The sequence below is a fragment of the Channa argus genome, chromosome 12 (genome assembly GCF_033026475.1).
Source record: "Channa argus isolate prfri chromosome 12, Channa argus male v1.0, whole genome shotgun sequence".
Classification (NCBI taxonomy): Eukaryota; Metazoa; Chordata; class Actinopteri; order Anabantiformes; family Channidae; genus Channa; species Channa argus.
Genome location: NC_090208.1, coordinates 8,058,983 through 8,081,023, shown reverse-complemented (window position 1 = coordinate 8,081,023; position 22,041 = coordinate 8,058,983). Strand labels below are relative to the sequence as shown.

Here is a 22,041-nt window from a genome sequence, read left to right as displayed (position 1 = left end):
GATTCAGGTCAACACATTTACCTGTGCTCACCTGACAGCGGCGCAGTGCAACACAAGTTAATTCTGATGTCCTCTAAAATTAAACACTTGCTCGGTTCTGTTAAAACATCTGCAAAAAGTAAGATAAAATCCTATTGTGGAAGAGGAAGGAAGGACAAAAGGAATAACAAGTGCTTCATGACTGTTGATGACAGACACAACACTATTTAATACATCCACAAAGCTACTGAATGACAACAAACCTATGCTTTTATATATATGGCTGCTACCTACAAAAAAATTCTAACTGTCCACAGCTGATGTGCCTACTTGAATGGAAGTCTTTTTCCATGATAGTGTTTTCCAGACAAATGTCTCTTTAAGTTGTTTCATGTAGCACAAGAAATTCAGACATAAAGTAGCTGTTCTTCATTTTTTACTTATTTACTTCGGTGGTGAACTAAATTCAAGTTCGACCTTTGTGCGGGGTCTCCTAGTCCTCCTCTCAGATATAATGGGTTTGAAAATGCAGCTGCGCCAGTGTTGCATTGTCCCCAACAACCCCATTAAATGGTGCCTGTCACATTTCATGACTTGATATGTTGAGGTGATAACAGATTTTCCAGCTCCCATTGCCACATGTTACACGTCAGTCCATACCGTGGGTTGTGTTACAGCAACATGCCATTAATGCTGGAGACAGGTGGGAGATAAGTTTGGCATCCAGGAATCCTGTCACATTGTCTGTTGTCAGTACAAAAATCCGAAGTGACGGTCAGCCATATACAAACTAATCTGTTCCATTACACGTGTTAGCTTTTGGAAATATCTGAGCAAATAACACCGATGTACGCAAAAAATCCATTGTAAAAAGGAAAAATATGAATCATTTACACCACTTATACTTAGTGTTGTAATGGTTGATTTACCGTCAGACTTTATTCTTAAACGTGGTGTTTGTCCTTTGCAGCACATGTTTTTGCTCTTGGTTTTCACCAAACACTTTATCATTAAATACATGATGTCCCCACCGTGAAGCATGGTGGCGGCCGCATCATGCTGTGGGGATGCTTCTCTGCAGCAGGCAGAGGAACACAGTAACACAAGCTAATTAACTCATGGCCCCCATGGCACCCTGTCTGTATTCTTTCTGTCTGGCATATTAGAGCCTCCACCTACTATTTGTTCATGAATTTGTTGATTGAAAACTTTAATCTCTTTGGCGTGCCTGCTCAGCACGGAGGCAAGGTTTAGCTCACACAGAAACTGAGGATCCGCCCAGCCAGCAAACAGTCACAAATGCAAACATAAATCCATTACAAATATTAAAAAAACATCTAAGCATGGCTGCTTTAAATTGGTATTTGTTGATTTGTCTCACTTAAATTTATGTAATGACATTGTTGGTCCAACAACGCCCTTTATTATAGAGCCAACAGTTCTGTTCGGCATCTAGATATTACAACCAGGTAAAGTAAACTTGAATGTGATCTAAAAGACAACATGTGTCTGTCTGCATTCACAGCTAATAGCTACATAAACATAGGAATTAGTAGAAATCAACCACCATTTCCAGGAGACACAAACAGCCTGGTGTAGCATCCTTAATTACAGAGGAAGAAATGGTGCCTGCAAATAACTTGTACATTTTGTGATTATACTGTATGTTGAGGGTTAAAACAGCTACTTTACTCTCAAAAGTGATGATGTTTCACAGGAGTTGAAATATAAATTAGACCAATGCCATTGAAAGACTGAGCATTTGCATGAGACAAGAAAACACCTCTGTTGATTACACATTCAGTTTACTCTTATTAATAACTAAAGACAATCTAGATCTGAATATTTACTTACTATCTTTGTCACAGATACAATCGATCACATCTAATGTATGCAAGATGCGAAAAAGTGACATGAAAGAATAAGAGTGTGTAACACTGGTTTCTGCTTTTAACAAGTGTTTTAGTTCTACTTTGATGCTGGACACTCAGATTTCTTTAAGGCAGAGCCTCCCAGAATCCCACCTGACTGTCATCCCACTGAAACATTCACGTTCTACTACACTTACAGTAAATTTAGTCATTTGGCAGATGCTTAAACCAAAGCCATTTAAAAGTGAGGCCCAAAGTAAGAAAAAAGTCAGAGGGAAAACACTCAGGCAAAGGGTCACAAGAACATGTGACTCTTAATTTTCACCGGCCTACAGTACATGTCCACATTCTTTTGTCACACAAAATATTCACGACTAAATTCCTTTTCTTATTACATAAATGAATGTGTGCAGTTATTCTCTCATTTATGTAATAGATTTCTGTATATGTAGTTTCAGCGCTGAAAAGCCTTAAATTATGATAACATTTCACGTCATATTTCAAGGTTTTAAGCATCACTGTGTATAGACATTTTCACAACATGAAATCAATTTTCATCATCACTCACCAATTAAATTTTCTATCACCCAGTGTGTTTCTTTTAGTTCATTACAAAGTATTTCATAGTGTTTAGTTTGGAGTTACACAGGAACTACTCATTAAATATTCCTGCATTACTGACTTTTCACTCATTCAATCTTTACATCCGTTTTACTCTCGCAGTTGTCCACCATTACTGATCAACTTTATCACTGTCTATTGCTACATGTCAACCAATGTGACGAACCAGAATCACTTTAACGGTCATCATTTTAAATGCACCTCGGCTCCAGGACTTACACCTATACACCTCTAGAGCCAGAAAACAGACCACAAAAATCATTTTAAAACTTTCTCATCCTAAAGAGGCAAATTCTTTCAGCTTCAGAGCTGTGGTTGCCTAAACTACCACGCGCCACAAGCATCATGGGCGCAGTAACAGCTGACTTAGTGCAAATGCTACAATGCTTCCAGTCACAGTAAACTGCAGCTTCTCATGTGGATCATGTGGGACTGTACAAAACTCAACCACTCCACCACCATATTCTGACACTTTGTCGAGCCCTTATACAAAGCGCTTGTTGTAAATGAGTAATCAGTGGTTTTAGTGTCTCCGAGGACTTGACAAAGTCTCAGAACATGTTGCCTCAGGAAAGAGAGTGGGTTTGGACATGCACACTGCATCTTAGGTGAATAAGAAGTTGTGTTTGGCCTGAGACACACAAACTTGCACCTTGCATTTATTTGTCTTTGTCTCATCCTCATATAACTGTCCTTCTCTTATATAGTCTGCATTTTGAATATTGTTCAGCAAGTTCTTTACTGCCCAGAGGTACTGTTTCAGATAAACCCAATACTATTAACAGAGAAGTGCTACTAACGTGGCTTTTCTAAAATGCAATGCTTTAATAATTTTATTCATCTGACAAAATTACAAAGAGAACATTTTCATCCCTTTTTTTTCTCACATAATTGCATTTTATAAATATAACCAAATTTAGAATTTGATGCCTGCATTACACTCTAGCTGGGACAGAGGCAGGTTAGACTGAAACATTTATAAATGTTTGACCCAGTAGCAGTGTTTATCTGCAAAGTAATTTACAATGATTTGTGTCCATATCAATATTCTCTAATACTGTGTGCGTGAAAAAGAAAAATCTCATAACTTTTTTACACAACTGAGAGTATATTTTATGCATGTATGTGGCTGATAATGCATGCTTTAATTATCAAGCCAAATTTGACTGTAAAGCCAACATTCTGCACACTTTTGTTCAAGAACATGCAGCTGATTTTAACTGGCATCACCGTATTGGTCTAACGTGGTATCGGTGAGGTGGCTCGTACAGTAGGACGCATGTTGGATCCAAAGCAAACTTTCAGGTGATGTTTGACAAACTGTCAGATGCCGATGTTGGCAGTATGACTGTAGATTCTTGGAAAAGATTACACGGCAGCATTCGGCAGTGTTGTTTTGAAAAAGGGTGGTGTCAAGGTGTGGATTTAACACAGAACGTGATAATACTAAAACGTCCCTTGGAAGATTAAAACCCAGGGTTAAAAACTGTAGAAGGGATGATGAAACCTACTGTAATTCTCCATTTCCCTGATGCCAATAAGCGAGAAACTCTTCTCTGTCCATCTGTTTTTGTGATCAGTGAGAGGAGAAACATGAGATGGGACCTTCACTCCATCTGTACAAGGGGGGGAAGACACACCAAGGTGACAGTCGGCTTTTGGCCAACATAAGGCTTAAATGGAGGCTCCTGTCCATGCTGTGTTTCCCCCCCATCGCCGCTGGTCAGACCCCCATCGGCAGCTTTTTGGCCAGTTTGACATGTTGTGCTGGCGAAGGCAGCTGGGTGAAAGAAACCACTGTGATTGGCTGTTCAGCTTAATGCATCAATGCATGAAAATAGACCATGTTGATACTAATGCCACTACAATTTGTAATCATCAGACATTTATAAAATCCAGTGAAATGTCACCACTGATTGAATGGGTTTGCATAAAATATATTGCACATGTTAACGTTCGCTAACTTGGGTGATCACTTCACTTTTTTTTCATCAAGATTTTGTTGAAGGGAAATTAATGATGCCAGTCACTAAATAAAACAAGCAGTGGAAAAACACTCCAGCACTAATTTCAAAAATGTATATAACTTCAACATTAATAGGTCAGCGTTTGAGAACCACGTGCTGTGACTCTGTCTTGAACCCCCACTGTGGTATCATCATGAAAGTTGTGTCCCCTAATCAACACGCTCATTACAGACAGAGCAACAGAATCAAGGTACAGTAGCAGCACAAAGTAGGATGAAATTCTACAACACCTAAAATTTGACTCTAAGTTTAAAGCCTCAGATTTTAAACAGATCAAATGTGAACTGAGCCTCTCAATAAAACATCTGCACAATAAAAGTTGTGTTTTAGAAAAGTTGCACATCAAAGTATAAGCAAAGTATTGTATGATGCAAACCATTTTGCAGAAGCTCTTTGTGTGTGCAAAACTAAATCAGCATTTTTACCTGCTGGCTGTTTTTTTTTACCTGATTGGCTGTTTGTCTGTTTACTGCAAAACAAAAAGGATTTTTAGAGAAATCAAGCAGATTATTTCATTGCTGTAAAACTGCAGAACAATTGAAGGTACATCTGAAAACATGTGTTGTTGCTGTTTTGCCATTGCTACATGTGTATTAGTTTATGGTGAAAACTGTGGGCTGGTCACTTGGCAACACTGAGCAGTTAATCAGAAAAAACTGGAAGTCTCTCAGCTAAATGCAGCCTCCTGGTGGATTCATAGCTACATGTACAAAATGATGTGCTGCTTGGTTGACACTGTTTTTGCTTTGAGTAATCAAAGCATCAAATCCTCTCTAAGGTCACCATAGTAAAGGCAGAGGGTAGAACGTTTTGTATGTGTTAGTGTATCTAAAGAGAAAACCACACGCTAAGACACTGAAGTACAGGGGGATTGAAGATGTAATTTACATCCAACAACTGCAGCCCAGCTTCTTCACCAGTCATAGAGTCTAGTCTGACGAACAAAAAGCTCAGTTTATGTCTCATCAGACCTAAGAAAATGCATTATGCAAGAAATGCATAAACATACTGTAAATGTACTGCACAATACATCTCTGCCCCCCTGTGGGATATAAACCAAACTATCGCGTTAGAATGTTTTTTTTTTCCAACAGACCTTGGATTATTTATTAAAGAGATATGGGAAGTTCAGAAATGTTCTGTAAAATATACTTGTATTGTTTTTAACATTCATCCCTGTCATGGCACAAAAGAAGCTAAATGTGATTTAGTTTTTCTTTCTTTTCTTTTTTTTTTTTGTTTTTGTAGAATTCATTTGATGACTTGTTTTAAAAAAATATTTGATCCAAAGACAAGACACTTTCTTACAAAGACGCACGGGTAGAAATCCAAAGTACCGTTGTCCACGTAAACGCATCACGCTTCGCTGACGTCACCGAAAGCTCCGTCTATTCCCTCGGTTTTGGACTTGGATTTGTGGAAACTTAGGATTCATATGTGCTAAGACAAGAGGTATGTTAAGCTGCGTTTGCCTGACTTGGACTTTATATGACCTTTTAAATAAAGTTGGGATTTCGTCTGTGAGCTGCGTCAGTTCATATTTCAACAAATGCTTTTTTTATTTGTACAATAAACACAATAGGAGATAAGGCTCGGCCGAGACCTCTATGTGGTTTTGTGTTCGCTTCGGCATTAATGGGAGATACTGGACTAGGCCCTAAACTATATGGTTTGTAACGAAAGCACCAATAGAACTGGATCCGTCTTACATTTGTAAAAGTCAAATTTTCGAGCTTATTGTTAATAAGTGAAATCGAAAGTAAATCTGTGCCCTTGAAAGTGAAGTTTAACTTAAAGACCAGCAGAGGGCGCAGCACAAAATTCTGTTTAACCCAAGCAACGGGTGGTGAAAATAGTTTTTCTGTTACTGTGTGTGCAAAGCTTAACGTGTACATTTGTATTAAAAAACAAAAACAAGGTTTGCTCAGATTTGTTGTTTTACTTAGTAATTTGTACTGATACACTGTGCAGGGAAAGTAATAATACTGTCAATATTTCTAACCTGTGTTCAAAGTTTGTTTACTTTGCTTACAGTTCTTTCTTTCTTTAAATGTTCTTGTTTTCCTCAAAAGTTTCCCTGATGCTTGATTTCTATTTCCATCAACTCCAGGATGTGTAACATGAAGGGAGGACTGTCCCTTACCCCTCAGTTTGGTGGAATCAGACTCCTGGTTTTCCACACCATCGTCTTCCTCGTCCTGCTCCACCCGTGTCGAGGTAAACACACATTTGTTGTCAGAGGAAGTCGCACTTATCATTCAGTAACACTCCAAACTAAAACTGTTTGATTTCAGTTCAGTCTGAGGTAGTTGGTCCATCTCAGCCAATAGTGGCAACAGTTGGTGATGACGTCATTTTGCCGTGTTACCTGAAGCCTGTCACGGACATTTATGGCATGACTGTGGAGTGGAAGAGACCTGACCTGCAACCCAGATTTGTCCTGTTGTGGCGTGCCGGATTGGAACTAGAGACTAAACATCCGTCCTACAAGGGGAGAACATCTCTGTTCACTGAAGAACTGAAACATGGAAACATTTCACTGAAACTCTCTGAAGTGAAAATTTCAGACGAAGGAAGTTACAGATGCTTCGTTCCAGGGTTGGCTAAAGAGTCAACTGTTAAACTTGTGGTGGGTAAGTAGACACGGTCAAGCAGATTTTTACAGTGATTTGGACAAAAGTTAAACTAAGGATCACAAATAGAGTTAGAGGGACAGAGACACACAAACCAGCTGCAGTGAAGGCAACTGTTCATATGAAGAGATTTCAATCAGGTGTCAATGTGTAGCTGCAGCCATAAGTAGCATTAATTCATCTCTGTTGGTGAAGGTGCCTTAACTTCCCATCACCAGAGACATCGCGACAGAATCTAACTGGAGACGAAACGCCCTCAGAGTGACATGATGTTCCTGCTGAACATTACTCTAATATTAAACCACATTAAAAGTTAGAACTAACTGAACTAACCTCATCTCCCAACTCTGTCTGCAATGTCAATCCTGTCCAAGTCTCGTCGTCTTAACATCTTCGTCTGTGGGATTTTCTTTCCATGGTTGATGTACACAGTGTGAGAATAGGTAGGATTCATTTTGACTTCACAGGACAGCGTAGGTGCTTATGGACAAACCATGTAAACAGACAAATATACTAAATTTTTGTCCTATAATACTTTGTGTTATATTTGGAATTTAATGTACGTTTATTACAATGTTTTTTCTTGTGAAATTGAGACAAACTGCACAACCCAGTGTGTGTCTGTTATATAGTGAAGATTTGTCCAACAGCGATGCAGACAAATGTCAAAATCCAATTTAACAAGCCCTAAAGCTCCAGTATAAAATGCCAGTGTATAAAAATGGATGGTAATATGACACATACAGAAAAAGGTGACTGCAACACCTTTTTCTACAACTTTAGTTGTAACTGCGTGTGTGAACATGAAACCACTTTGAAATTAAAACAAACTTTCATCCTCAGGTGCTGTTTCTTCACCTGATGTTCAGATGACCCAAAATATCACTGGAGTGGTTTTACAGTGTGAGTCTAAAGGCTGGTATCCAGAGCCTGAGGTGTTGTGGTTGGACGGTGAGGGAAACGTCCTCTCTGCTGGACCTACAGAGACAGTCAGAGGTCCTGATGACCTCTATACTGTCAGCAGCAGAGTCACTGTGGACAAGAGACACGGAAACCAATTCACCTGTAGAGTCCAACAGAACATCATCAACCAGACCAGAGAGACACACATACATGTTCCAAGTAGAAATAAAATTCAACTCATCCTTTGCTCAATTTCTGTACTGATCTGTGATTGTATCTTATACTGTATAACATATATTTTTTGGTTCTGTGATGTATCATTTCAGGTGATTTCTTCTCAGATCTGCCTGGTTCTGCTTCATCTGCTCCTGTCATCATTGGTTCTATTCTTGGCATCATGTGTCTTCTTGCAGGAGCCTTAGTTGTGTGGAAATGGAGAAAAAACAAACACAGTAAGTCAGTAACTTTTAAAAATCCCATTTTGTTTATTAGAATGATAGATTTGTAATAAAACTACTTATTGAACCACCTTATTGGTCACATGAGTAAAATCTGTGGCAACTGTTGTTAGTTTTAAGCCTTCAGCTAATTCAACAATTAATGTGTCTGTGGTTTGTCTTCAACAACACTATGAGGAACAACACAATTTCTTGGAAACACTTTTCCTGTTTGTACTCACAGAAAATAAGAAGCAACACAAGGATGAAGAAGCAGAGAAAGATGGAGAGAAGAGTCGTTTTATAAGCAGTGATCCAGAACAGGAGGTTCTGTTAGAAGTAGAAACAGACATAGAACTTCCAGCACAGAGAACAACGATGGAGACTGTGAACAATTCCTCAAGTGAAGAGACAGAACATCAAACTCAGACAGAGGAGGAAACACACCAGAGGGAAACTAACAATGTTCTGATGGTAAAAAGTGGTTTGGACAGAGTTCAAAAAGAGACAGAGACTAAACCAGTCAATGAAAAGACAGATGCTCCAGGTCTGAACAATGACAAACTTGAGACTAAATCTGTTAGAGACAACACAGCAACAGTGATGGAGGGAGAAACAGTCAGAGAGCAACTGACAGGAAATAATCTGCAGACAGATGATGGAGAAGAAGTGAACTCTACAGCTGATGGTACCAGAGATCAGGGTTTGATGGAGGAAGACAAACATGGACATAAGAGGGAAGAAAGAGACACTTTAAATAACCTGAGCACAGGGAAGGAAAAACTTACACAGAAACTAAAGACAAAAGAAAGAGAACTGAAAAAATTTGAAGAACAAATATCTAAATATATAAAACAGAAGAAGGATAAAGACCAGCAGATAAAGGAACTTAGAGTGAAGTCTGAGGAGGTGAAGAAGAAGGTTCAGTCAGTGAACAGGGAGGACGAAACAGAAAAAGAGAAAGATCAGGATGTTAAAGGTCCTTTAGATACAAAGAACGATCTGGAGACAGAGATGGAAGAACTTCAGAAAAAGATGAAGAAGATGGAGACACAACGGGAGATAATAATAAAGGAAATCACTTTAGTAACAGAAAAGAAAATGAAAGTAACACATGAAATAGAGGAGATAATTAAAATGAGTGAGACGACTGAGAAAGAGGGGGAGTGAAAAACTTCAGGAAACTTCAGTCAGTCCAATAAAACCTGAGACAGAACTTAACAAAGTCGACAACACACAAGACGAAACTGATAATGAAACTGTCCAAGAACAGGAGGGAAAACATGAAACAAGTCAGGATGAAATCAGACAACAGTCGTCTGCATCAAACACAGAAAACACAGATGATCCTGTGCAGTGTTTGACTCCTAAACTGATGCAGCTGAACTTAATGGAGACAAAGTAATTTCCATTTTCATGTTGTGGATATTTTTATTTACCATGTTTCAAATCTACTTTATAACTTCTTTAGTTAAACCTACAGTAACTAAAAAAAGTTCATCCTCAATATCATTGTACAATTAACTGTGTGAAAAGCAGAAGTCAGGGGACGGAGACAAGAACATGTCCTGCTCGTTACATATCTCCTGAGGAACAGTTAATTCCTCATTAGGAAATAGAAAGAGTGAGTTGAAGCTTAAATCTGTTTAGAGCAGGTCGTCATCAAAAACTGAATGATAGTGACGGAGACCAAAACATTTATAAGTCTTTTTATGAGCTACAAGCTTCTGTGGATGAGATGAGAGACACTTTTTAACCTTTATAAACCAACACCCCAAACAGCAAACGGCTCCTCTGTTGTTGCTGTCCTCTGTCCTCTGTCCTCAGAGATGCAGACCTGTGACAGTGTGATCAACAAATGAAAGCCCTACTTTCATGATGTAATATCACTGCAGCATGAACTTTTTATATTTTCAATAAACTTCAGTTGAAAATCGAATATGCGTAAACTTTTTGTAGGGACACTGTGTAAAGTCAGCAGTGTACAGAGTGGGTGAGTGAAAGTGTGTTGAGCTCTAAAAACTAAAGACAAAGCAACAATAAAAGTGTGTGAGACCTAGAGACCAGACTGATGCTGCTGTGGTTTATATGAGGCCCAGTGTCTCCCATACTGCTGAATTCAAACAATTTATTGAAACAAAATCTAACGGTGGTGCAAATACCACAACAAAAAATGTCAACGTCTCAATAACTTGTCAATTGTTAGTTGTTGTCTAAGTGATGAAGAGGACTGTGCAAATAGAATTGTCATTGAACCACTTTATTAGAAAACACTCTGTTATGCAATAAGTACTGAAACATTGAATTGTTGCACATGTGCCTTAAAAAGTTTACAGAAGGTCAAATGAAGTTGACCTGTAAAGGTTATAGACAAATCAAAGCCCTGTGGAAGATACATCAGTGGTTGTATAGATGGTTTCTCAAGAAAAATGATATGGCTCAAATATAAAACCAACATTGACCCACATATTATTGCTGGCAACTTTATAGATGCTGTGGCTGAAAATAATAATGAACAAAAACTCAGGCTGGATCACAATAATGAAAACACTCACATTGCACAACACTGAGGATGAGAATGGTACTGAGTGTGTGATCTTAGGGCCAAGTACTGGAGATCAGAGGTGAATCACCCTGAGAAGAGAATGTGTCCAGTTTTGGACCATGGACCATTTCGACCAGCTGAAAGCAATGGTAGTGCATTTTAGGTGCATTTTAATATTTCACCTGAAAGTTGAAAATCCCTCACTAGTACTTTATGTCCTGTTCCTATTTCTGTCCAGGTCTAAGAGCCGGACTGTGACAAAGCACCTAATACAACTTTAGACACTTCCCTGCTGCTACTGTAAGTGACCCAAACACTGTGCTGAACATGAGTTTGAGACAACTGTGGAAAGAATCGAAGTACATTTACTGAAGTACAGCTTTGAGGTGCTTCTGTGTATATAAGTATTTCTATTTAGTTTCTCTTTTACTTCCTGCAGTTCAGAGGGAAATAGTGGATTTGTTACTCCATCATTTATTAAACCTCTTCTTCATAAAATCTAATTAACTAATAAACATCATGTATTTTTTAAGGGGTAAACAGTAAATAAAGACATTAAAATGAGCTCAGCCTGAACATTAATTTGAATTCTTGAAGTATTTCAGGTGTTTGCATGCTTTTACTTTAAGTTGCACTACGTATGTTTCCAATGCAGGACTTTACAACAAACTGATCATTTTATCCCTCAAGCACAGAGCTGTAAAGTCAACACCACCTTTAACCTGAGTTTAATATGTCTGCAGCTTGTCTGGCAACAAGTGGTAGAAAATGCAACTGACACCTGTGTGATGTAAAAACCTTTGTAGTGAAGCGTGACAGACTTAAAATAACCGACCCAGTCATGTAATGAATTTGTGCAGAAACAATTCATAGGACAGACGTAGACAGACTTTTTATTTTTTACGTGGAAACGTGAACGCACCTTTTCTCCAAGTCCCCGGATGTTTTTTTTCTTTTTTTGGACTTTGACCTACAGAACGTTAAACCTTCAAACACGGGTAGGCAGCAATTTTATTTTTAAAAAAGTGTCATGTGCTTAACTTGTACTTTATGACATGTAAAATATCAGGTTTGTTGTCTGTTTGTTTTCTACTTTGTCTGACGCATTTTCTGTTTCTAAATACTACAGTTACTCAGCTTACGTGTTGTATTGTTCATAACTAATGTGAAAGTAAATTCAGTCCCAATCAGAAAACTATGAGTTTAATGTGGTTTTGTTTATTGATTTCTACCTAAAAAAGTAAATTAATAATTACACAAACTAAAGTGTCGTCTGAATTCAAGCTGTAGTTCAAGTGTTTGGTATTTTAAATATTAAATTTACTGTAGGGGGCGCTATAAATCTCACTTCCATAAACGCACATTTTTATAACGTTCTTTATAACTGATTATGAACCAGTATGTCAACAGGTAACTTGTAATCATAATATCACTTTTTATAATAATGAAAATGTCAAAAGTGTTAAATAAATTATGGCCTGTACATGAAGAAATGTGCATTTCTGTGTTTGCCAAAATGTCCTAAGACAGTAAATATTTGATCAAATCTATTTAAAATCCAAAATATTTGGTTTATTTAACAGTTTTACAACTCAGGTCTGAAACAAAAAAAATAATTTATACATTTAGCTTCAAACATATAAAACATACGGTAGTAGGTATAAAATATTGTTAAAGGGGCCCAACAGTAAAAGAACCTAGCTCTCTCAGGCATTATGTCTTTTCTCTGCTCCAGTATGATTCTCCTGAAGTTTTCTTGGTTGATCTGTATGTTTTAAACTCCACGATGTGTCACGTGAAGGTCAGACTGTCCAGTAAAGCTCAGATTTGTGGCTTCAGCCGTGTGTTCTTCCAAACTGCCGTCTTCCTCGTCTTGATCCGCTCATGTAGAGGTAAATCAAACACATGTGGTTTATGTTAACATGTTAGGTCAGTTTGTGGACGCACTCATCATCCATGTCCAACAGTACTGATGTTATTTTTATGTGTACTCATCCTTACTGGAAAAACTACAAACTAAAAGCTGCTTCATTTCAGGTCAGTCTGAGGTTTTCGGTTCGTCTCAGCCAATAGCAGCGACGCTTGGTGATGACATCATTTTACCGTGCCACCTACAACCTGCGTTTGATGCTTTAGACATGACTGTGGAGTGGACGAGACCAGACCCAGAAACCAGATATGTTTATGTGTGGCGTGACAGAGGTGAACTGCAGATTATAAAACATCCGTCCTACAAGGGGAGAACGTCTCTGTTTATTAACGAACTGAAGCACGGAAACATTTCACTGAAACTGTCCAAAGTGAAACTGTCAGATGAAGGAACCTATAGATGCTTTGTTCCAGAATTAGCCAGAGACTCCACTGTTCAGCTTGTTGTTGGTAAGTAAGTACGATACATTCAGTGTGATTAATAATTTTAAAGCCACAGTAAATTGATCTGCTAAGAACAAATCAGTTTCACATTCACACAGCCAAACACAGTACTGTATAACCAGAAATACAACTCACTGATTCATTTTCCAGAAAAAATAAAGGTCATAGCGACACAAACACATTCAGGCTTGTAGGAACTGTTCTGTTTATGTTTTACCAGCTAATGTTAGTGTTTCTGTGAGTGGATGATAACATGCTTAAGTGGACATTTTAGCATCAAGTCTTTATTTATTTTACACCTAATAAAATGTCTTCTTTTTCCCACCATCAGGTGCTTTTTCCTCACCTGGTATCAATTTAACAGGACTTGATAATTCCAGCAGTGGGGTGGTTTTACAGTGTGAGTCTAAAGGCTGGTATCCAGAGCCTGAGGTGTTGTGGTTGGACGGTGAGGAAAATGTCCTCAATGCTGCACCAACAGAGACAGTCAGAGGTCCTGATGACCTCTATACTGTCAGCAGCAGAGTCACTGTGGACAAGAGACACGGAAACAGATTCACCTGTAGAGTCCAACAGAACAACATCAACCAGACCAGAGAGACACACATTGAAGTTAAAGGTAGAAATAAAATTCAAATGATCCTTTGCTCACTTTCTGTACTGATCTGTCATTGTATCTTATACTGTATAACATATATATTTTTTGGTTATGTAATGTATCATTTCAGTTGATTTCTTCTCAGATCTGCCTGGTTCTGCTTCATCTGCCCCTGTCATCATTGGTACTATTCTTGGCATCATGTGTCTTCTTGCAGGAGCCATAGTTGTGTGGAAATGGAAAAAAACAAACACAGTAAGTCAGTAACTTTTAAAAATCCCATTCTGTTTATTATAGATTTGTAATAAAACGACTTGTTGACATTTAGATAAAACCACCTTATTGGCCACATAAGTAAAATCTGTGGCAACTCTTTGTAGTTTTAAGCTTCGGCTCACTCAACAGTTAATGTGTCTGTGGTTTGTCTTCAACAACACTATGAGGAACAACACAATGTCTTATAAACACTGTTCCTGTTTGTACTCACAGAAAATAAGAAGCAACACAAGGATGAAGATGCAGAGAAAGATGGAGAGAAGAGCCGTTTTATAAGCAGTGATCCAGAACAGGAGGTTCTGTTAGAAGTAGAAACAGACATAGAACTTCCAGCACAGAGAACAACGATGGAGACTTTGAACAATTCCTCAAGTGAAGAGACAGGACATCAAACTCAGGCAGAGGAGGAAACACACCAGAGGGAAACTAACAACGTTCTGATCTTAAAAAGTGGTTTGAACAGAGGCCAAAAAGAGACAGAGACTAAACCAGTCAATGAAAAGACAGATGCTCCAGGTCTGAACGAGGACAAACTTGAGAATAAATCTGTAAGAGACAACACAGCAAAGGTGATGGAGGGAGAAACAGTCAGAGAGCAACTGACAGGAAATAATCTGCAGATAGATGATGGAGAAGAAGTGAACTCTACAGCTGATGGAACAAGAGATCAGGGTTTGATGGAGGAAGAAAAACATGGAAATCAGAGGGAAGAAAGAGACACTTTAAAGAACCTGAGCACAGGGAAGGAAAAACATACACAGAAACTAAAGACAAAAGAAAGAGAACTGAAAAAATCTGAAGAAACAATATCTAGACTAATAGGACAGAAGAAGGATAAAGACAAGCAGATAAAGGAACTTAGAGTGAAGTTGGAGGAGGTGAAGAAGAAGCTTCAGTCAGTGAACAGAGAGGAAGAAACAGAAAAAGAGAAAGATCAGGATGTTAAAGGTCCTTTAGATACAAAGAACGATCTGGAGACAGAGATGGTAGAACTTCAGAAAAAGATGAAGAAGATGGAGACACAACGGGAGATAATAATGAAGGAAATCAGTGTCACAACAGAAAAGAAAATGAAAGTAACACATGAAATAGAGGAGATAATTAAAATGAGTGAGACGACTGAGAAAGAGGGGGAGTGAAAAACTTCAGGAAACTTCAGTCAGTCCAATAAAACCTGAGACAGAACTTAACAAAGTCGACAACACACAAGAAGAAACTGATAATGAAACTGTCCAAGAACAGGAGGGAAAACATGGAACAAGTCAGGATGAAATCAGACAACAGTCGTCTGCATCAAACACAGAAAACACAGATGATCCTGTGCAGTGTTTGACTCCTAAAATGATGCAGCTGAACTTAACGGAGACAAAGTAATTTCCATTTTCATATGTCGTGGATATTTTTATTCACCATGTTTCAAATAACTTCTTTAGTTAAACCTACAGTAACAAAAAAAATCCTCCATCGGAATTTTTAGCTTTAAATTTTTTAAATAAAATGTAATTAGCATCAATTTAATTTGGCTTTTTTGATAAAAGTTTACAAAAAAGACTAAGTGGAAACATCACTTTAATCTAAAAGTATTCAAAATACACCACAATCTACACAAAGACCCCTTCACTCCACCAATAGTTATGGTCTTTAACCCTCCAGAACCAAACTCCACACAATGTGGGATGGAGCTTTCTGAGCAGCTCTGAATCGCTCTGCCTGAAAACCTGAGAGAACCACAGACTGTGAACTGTTTCAAAAAACAGTTAAAGACTTTTCTGTTCAGAAAAGCATATTAGTGTGATCATTAACTTTTTTTATGTTATTTATGTTTTATATGTTTCTATGACTTACATGTTTTTTATGTTTTATTCTTGCTTCTAATCTGCTTGTGCAGTACTTTAAGATTTGCCCACAAACTTAAAGAGCTTTATAAATAAAATCAATTATTATTATTATTATTGTTATTATTATTATTATTATTATTATCAAATTATGCAACTGAAAATAACTTTTAAAAATGAATATCATTGTACAATTAACTGTGTGAAAAGCAGAAGTCAGGGGATGGAGACAAGAACATGTCCTGCTCAATACATATCCCCTGAGAACCAGTTAATTCCTCATTAGGAAATGTAAAGATTGAGATGAAGCTTAAAGCAGGTCGTCATCAAAACCTGAATGAAAGTGATGGAGACCAAAACACTTATAAGTCTTTTTATGAGCTACAAGCTTCTGTGGATGAGATGAGAGAGACTCTGTCTTTTTAACTTTTATAAACCAACACCCCAAACAGCAAACTCTGTTGTTGCTGTCCTCTGTCCTCAGAGATGCAGACCTGTGACAGTGTGATCAACAAATGAAAGCCCTACTTTCATGATGCAATATCACTGTAGCATGAACTTTTTATATTTTCAATAAACTTCAGTTGAAAATCAAATATCATTAAACTTTTTGTAGGGACACTGTGTAAAGTCAGCAGTGTACAGAGTGGGTGAGTGAAAGTGTGTTGAGCTGTAAAAACCAAAGACAAAGCAACAATAAAAGTGTGTGAGACCTAGAGACCAGACTGATGCTGCTGTGGTTTATATGAGGCCCAGTGTCTCCCATACTGCTGAATTCAAACAATTTATTGAAACAAAAGCTAACGTTGGTGCAAATACCACAACAAAAAATGTCAACGTCTCAATAACTTGTCAATTGTTATTTGTTATCTAAGTGATGAAGAGGACTGTGCAAATAGAATTGTCATTGAACCACCTTATTAGAAAACACTCTGTTATGCAATAAGTACTGAAACATTGAACTGTTGCACGTGTGCCTTCAAAAGTTTACAGAAGGTCAAATGAAGTTGACCTGTAAAGGTTATAGATGGATACGACAAATCAAAGCCCTGTGGAAGATACATCAGTGGTTGTACTAACTAAATAAAGTTGTACTTTATTTTTAACTTAATAAAATGTCTTCTCTTTCCCACCATCAGGGGCTTTTTCCTCACCTAGTATCAGTTTAACATCAATTGATGAATCCAGCAATGGGGTGGTGTTACAGTGTAAATCTGAAGGCTGGTATCCAGAGCCTGAGGTGTTGTGGTTGGACGGTGAGGGAAACGTCCTCTCTGCTGGACCTACAGAGACAGTCAGAGGTCCTGATGACCTCTATACTGTCAGCAGCAGAGTCACTGTGGACAAGAGACACGGAAACAGATTCACCTGTAGAGTCCAACAGAACAACATCAACCAGACCAGAGAGACACACATAGATGTGACAGGTAGAAATAAAATTCAAATGATCCTTTGCTCACTTTCTGTACTGATCTGTCATTGTATCTTATACTGTATAACATATATTTTTTGGTTCTGTGATGTATCATTTCAGTTGATTTCTTCTCAGATCTGCCTGGTTCTGCTTCATCTGCTCCTGTCATCATTGGTTCTATTCTTGGCATCATGTGTCTTCTTGCAGGAGCCTTAGTTGTGTGGAAATGGAGAAAAAACAAACACAGTAAGTCAGTAACTTTTAAAAATCCCATTTTGTTTATTAGAATGATAGATTTGTAATAAAACTACTTATTGAACCACCTTATTGGTCACATGAGTAAAATCTGTGGCAACTGTTTGTAGTTTTAAGCCTTCAGCTCATTCAACAATTAATGTGTCTGTGGTTTGTCTTCAACAACACTATGAGCAACAACACAATGTCTTAGAAACACTTTTTCTGTTTGTACCCACAGAAAATAAGAAGCAACACAAGGATGAAGATGCAGAGAAAGATGGAGAGAAGAGCTGTTTTATAAGCAGTGATCCAAAACAGGAGGTTCTGTTAGAAGTAGAAACAGACAGAGAACTTCCAGCACAGAGAACAACGATGGAAACTGTGAACAATTCCTCAAGTGAAGAGACAGGACATCAAACTCAGACAGAGGAGGAAACACACCAGAGGGAAACTAACAATGTTCTGATGGTAAAAAGTGGTTTGGACAGAGGCCAAAAAGAGACAGAAACTAAACCAGTCAATGAAAAGACAGATGCTCCAGGTCTGAACGAGGACAAACTTGAGACTAAATCTGTAGGAGACAACACAGCAACAGTGATGGAGGGAGAAACAGTCAGAGAGCAACTGACAGGAAATAATCTGCAGACAGATGATGGAGAAGAAGTGAACTCTACAGCTGATGGGACCAGAGATCAGGGTTTGATGGAGGAAGACAAACATGGAAATCAGAGGGAAGAAAGAGACACTTTAAAGAACCTGAGCACAGGGAAGGAAAAACTTACAAAGAAACTAAAGACAAAAGAAAGAGAACTGAAAAAATTTGAAGAACAAATATCTAAATATATAAAACAGAAGAAGGATAAAGACCAGCAGATAAAGGAACTTAGAGTGAAGTTGGAGGAGGTGAAGAAGAAGCTTCAGTCAGTGAACAGGGAGGACGAAACAGAAAAAGAGAAAGATCAGGATGTTAAAGGTCCTTTAGATACAAAGAACGATCTGGAGACAGAGATGGAAGAACTTCAGAAAAAGATGAAGAAGATGGAGACACAACGGGAGATAATAATGAAGGAAATCACTTTAGTAATAGAAAAGAAAATGAAAGTAACACATGAAATAGAGGAGATAATTAAGAAGACAACTGAGAAAGAGGGGAGTGAAAAACTTCAGGAAACTTCAGTCAGTCCAACAAAACGTGAGACAGAACTTAACAAAGTCAAAAACACACAAGACGAAACTGATAATGAAACTGTCCAAGAACAGGAGGGAAAACATGGAACAAGTCAGGATGAAATCAGACATCAGTCGTCTGCATCAAACACAGAAAACACAGATGATCCTGTGCAGTGTTTGACTCCTAAATTGATGCAGCTGAACTTAACAGAGACAAAGTAATTTCCATTTTCATATGTCGTGGATATTTTTATTCACCATGTTTCAAATAACTTTTTTAGTTAAACCTACAATAACAGAAAAAACTTCATCCTCCATCGTAATTTTTAACTTTAATTTTTTTAAATAAAATTAAATTACCATCAATTTAATTTGGCTTTTTTGATAAAAGTTTACAAAAAAGATTAAGAGGAAACATCACTTTAATCTAAAAGTATTCAAAATACACCACAATCTACACAAAGACCCCTTCACTCCACCAATAGTTATCGTCTTTAACCCTCCAGAACCAAACTCCACACAATGTGGGATGGAGCTTTCTGAGCAGCTCTGAATCGCTCTGCCTGAGAAACTGAGAGAACCACAGACTGTGGACTGTTTCAAAAAACAGTTAAAGACTTTTCTGTTCAGAAAAGCATATTAGTGTGATCATTAACTTTTTTTATGTTATTTATGTTTTATATGTTTCTATGACTTACATGTTTTTTTAATGTTTTATTCTTGCTTCTAATCTGCTTGTGTAGCACTTTGAGATTTGCCCACAAATTTAAAGAGCTTTATAAATAAAATCAATTATTATTATTATTATTATTATTATTATTATTATTATTATTATTATTATTATTATTATCAAATTATAGTCCAGTGGATGTGTTTAAAGGATTGTTGTGTGTTTGTGATTCAGTGTCCTGGACAAAATCCTAAAGATAAAAGAACAATTAACTGTGTGAAAAGCAGGGGATGGAGACAAGAACATGTCCTGCTCCTTACATATCTCCTGAGGAACAGTTAAGTCCTCATTAGGAAATAGAAAGAGTGAGATGAAGCTTAAGTCTAATAATCTAATAATAAAAACTAATAAATGTATTTTTTAAGGGTTAAACAGTAAATAAAGACATTAAAATGAGCTCAGCCTGAACAGTAGTTTGAGTTCTTGAAGTATTACAAGTGTTTGCAGCTTGTCTGGCAACAAGTGGTAGAAAATGCAACTGACACCTGTGTGATGTAAAAACCTTTGTAGTGAAGCGTGACAGACTTAAAATAACCGACCCAGTCATGTAATGAATGTGTGTATTAACAATTTATAAGGCAGAGGTACAAAGACAGACTTTTTATTTTTTACGTGGAAACGTGAACACACCTTTTCTCCATGTGCCCGGAAGTTGTTTGTTTGGACCTACAGAACGTTAAACCTTCAAACAACAGGTAGGCAGCAATTTTATTTAAAAAAAGTGTCATGTGCTTAACTTGTATTGATTTCTACCTAAAAATATAAAAAATAAAAATAAATAACTACCCAAACTAAAGTTCCATCGGAATTCAAGCTGCACTTTAATTGTTTGCTATTTTAACCTTCATGTTATGTTCAGGGTCAAATTGAATACTTAAAAGTATTTTTTCACTTTGAAACTTCTCCTGCTTGGCTTATTAAGTGTAATCAACATATAAAATAAAAATGGTTCAGTTCACATATTTGTAACCCCCCCTACATGTTTCTATTACAGTGTTGCTGTTTGGCTCAATTTGACCCGGCAGACAAAGTAGAAGCTAAAGAGTCAGAAAGATCAAATACTATTTGTTTCTTTGCAACTATAAGACATAATACACCCCTGTCTCACACTCACACACATATAAAATGTTTGGTTTTTGTTTGTGTACATTTGCACGTACAGTATTTAAAAACATAAATAACTATAGAAAGTTTATTTTGCCTATTTGAGTTCCTCAGTCAGGAGTAGTCGCCAGACTTTCACAGTAAAACACCTGTATTTGAAGTACAGTACAGTACTTTGTGATACCTATGGTTAACTTTAGTAAATATGAGCTTGATACTGTATATTTAACTGAATCACATTTCATTGATGGTTGGTGCTGATGACATGAATCTGCAGCGAGAACGAGAAGACTTTTTGTCAGCTACATTGCTAACGCTAACTCTCCTGAAATACCTGGTTACCTGTGCTAATGTTACCTGCTGTTTGGTCTCGATACACACAGTAACCTGCATTGTGTAACAGTTCAAATAAGTCACTGGGTGTCCACGGACAGTGTGTGTGGTGCCGAAGGTGATCAGCTGAACCTGTGGTAAAAGGTAAGTTAGCCAGTTAGCTTTTAGCATCCTCCAGCCTACTTAGTGAAGGTTAGTGCCAGGAGCATAATGTTATCATGACATGACACTTTTGCTATATTAATTTAAGGCTGCTTTTTACGTCATTTAGACCATTAGACCACCTCTATTCTCAGCCTTCACTCAGCAGCAGGATATTGTGTCTAGATATATTTTAATTATGCTATAAAAGTCAGTGCTCCAAACATTTATATGTATATATTTCAACCAGTGCATCACCTGAAGTCATACTCATAAAACATTTTTTTTTAATACTAATGACTACAATATACTCACTTTGCAGTAAGTGGACAAAAATCAAGCGTACTGTGGTGTATTTTGTGCTTATGATGGGTTTATGGCTCTAAGTTCTGAAAACTATGTCTATGACTTGTTAATGTTTAGAAGCATGAAAAAATATTGACCTATTAAATGTGATTGTGTTTTGACCATTTGATAATTCATACATGACTTATTGATATATTATTTTTGCTGATATGCTGCATTAGCTGACAGAGAATAATAATTATACTTAATGTCTGTATTGTGTGTTAAACTGGCGATGGAAAGTGCATTGTCTATGCGACCTTTTAGCACAGGACAGGGAGTGAGGGTCATCTGGATCTAGAGCCAATTCATACCGGGCTAAGATGGGATTCCTGCATATTGTTTTGATTGGACCTTCTGCCAAAGAAGGGATGTGTTTTTTAACAAATTGCAGGAACATTCTTTTTGTCCCAGAAATTGTTTTTGTTCCAAAGAAAGTGAGGGAATTTCCACAGTTGGCTCTGCCTAA

General features: G+C 37.5%; 3 protein-coding genes across 6 annotated transcripts; all 3 read left to right on the top strand.

Moving 5' to 3' along the window:
• The first annotated feature begins 5,844 nt into the window (after positions 1-5,844).
• On the top strand, positions 5,845-10,373 carry LOC137138148 (butyrophilin subfamily 3 member A2-like). 2 transcript variants are annotated; one of them, XM_067525124.1, is made up of 6 exons: positions 5,845-5,950; positions 6,609-6,715; positions 6,793-7,131; positions 7,975-8,253; positions 8,361-8,486; positions 8,716-10,371. In XM_067525124.1, the coding sequence occupies exons 2-6, from the start codon at positions 6,610-6,612 to the stop codon at positions 9,639-9,641; spliced, it is 1,776 nt and encodes a 591-aa protein (XP_067381225.1). In that variant the 5' UTR covers positions 5,845-5,950; position 6,609; the 3' UTR covers positions 9,642-10,371. The 2 variants fall into 2 exon arrangements, with proteins under 2 accessions (XP_067381225.1, XP_067381226.1); XM_067525125.1 differs by having other exon boundaries at positions 5,865-5,950; positions 6,571-6,715; positions 8,716-10,373.
• A 971-nt stretch (positions 10,374-11,344) lies between these two features.
• Positions 11,345-17,225, top strand: LOC137138149 (butyrophilin-like protein 10). 3 transcript variants are annotated; one of them, XM_067525127.1, is made up of 6 exons: positions 11,345-12,014; positions 12,752-12,908; positions 13,054-13,395; positions 13,721-14,008; positions 14,133-14,242; positions 14,477-17,225. In XM_067525127.1, exons 1-6 carry the CDS (start codon positions 11,958-11,960, stop codon positions 14,537-14,539), a joined length of 1,017 nt encoding a protein of 338 aa, XP_067381228.1. In that variant the 5' UTR covers positions 11,345-11,957; the 3' UTR covers positions 14,540-17,225. The 3 variants fall into 3 exon arrangements, with proteins under 3 accessions (XP_067381228.1, XP_067381229.1, XP_067381227.1); XM_067525128.1 differs by having other exon boundaries at positions 11,351-12,014; positions 12,818-12,908; positions 14,118-14,242; XM_067525126.1 differs by having other exon boundaries at positions 11,351-12,014; positions 14,118-14,242.
• LOC137138108 (uncharacterized) lies at positions 14,611-20,453 on the top strand. The gene is made up of 4 exons (XM_067525040.1): positions 14,611-15,373; positions 17,238-17,525; positions 17,633-17,758; positions 17,988-20,453. The coding sequence occupies exons 1-4, from the start codon at positions 14,611-14,613 to the stop codon at positions 19,139-19,141; spliced, it is 2,331 nt and encodes a 776-aa protein (XP_067381141.1). The 3' UTR covers positions 19,142-20,453.
• Positions 20,454-22,041: the final 1,588 nt, after the last annotated feature.

Excerpts from the sequence above, each read along its gene's own strand:
- LOC137138149 (XM_067525126.1), top strand. The coding sequence starts at position 11,958 with ATGTTTTTTTTCTTTTTTTGGACTTTGACCTACAGAACGTTAAACCTT. Across the intron at positions 12,909-13,053 it reads CTTGATCCGCTCATGTAGAG|GTCAGTCTGAGGTTTTCGGT; the intron begins GTAAATCAAACA and ends GCTTCATTTCAG. Across the intron at positions 14,243-14,476 it reads AATGGAAAAAAACAAACACA|AAAATAAGAAGCAACACAAG; the intron begins GTAAGTCAGTAA and ends TTGTACTCACAG.
- LOC137138148 (XM_067525125.1), top strand. The coding sequence starts at position 6,610 with ATGTGTAACATGAAGGGAGGACTGTCCCTTACCCCTCAGTTTGGTGGA. Across the intron at positions 6,716-6,792 it reads CCTGCTCCACCCGTGTCGAG|TTCAGTCTGAGGTAGTTGGT; the intron begins GTAAACACACAT and ends GTTTGATTTCAG. Across the intron at positions 8,254-8,360 it reads GACACACATACATGTTCCAA|GTGATTTCTTCTCAGATCTG; the intron begins GTAGAAATAAAA and ends GTATCATTTCAG.
- LOC137138108 (XM_067525040.1), top strand. The coding sequence starts at position 14,611 with ATGGAGACTTTGAACAATTCCTCAAGTGAAGAGACAGGACATCAAACT. Across the intron at positions 15,374-17,237 it reads AGAGGAGATAATTAAAATGA|GGGCTTTTTCCTCACCTAGT; the intron begins GTGAGACGACTG and ends TCCCACCATCAG. Across the intron at positions 17,759-17,987 it reads ATGGAGAAAAAACAAACACA|AAAATAAGAAGCAACACAAG; the intron begins GTAAGTCAGTAA and ends TTGTACCCACAG.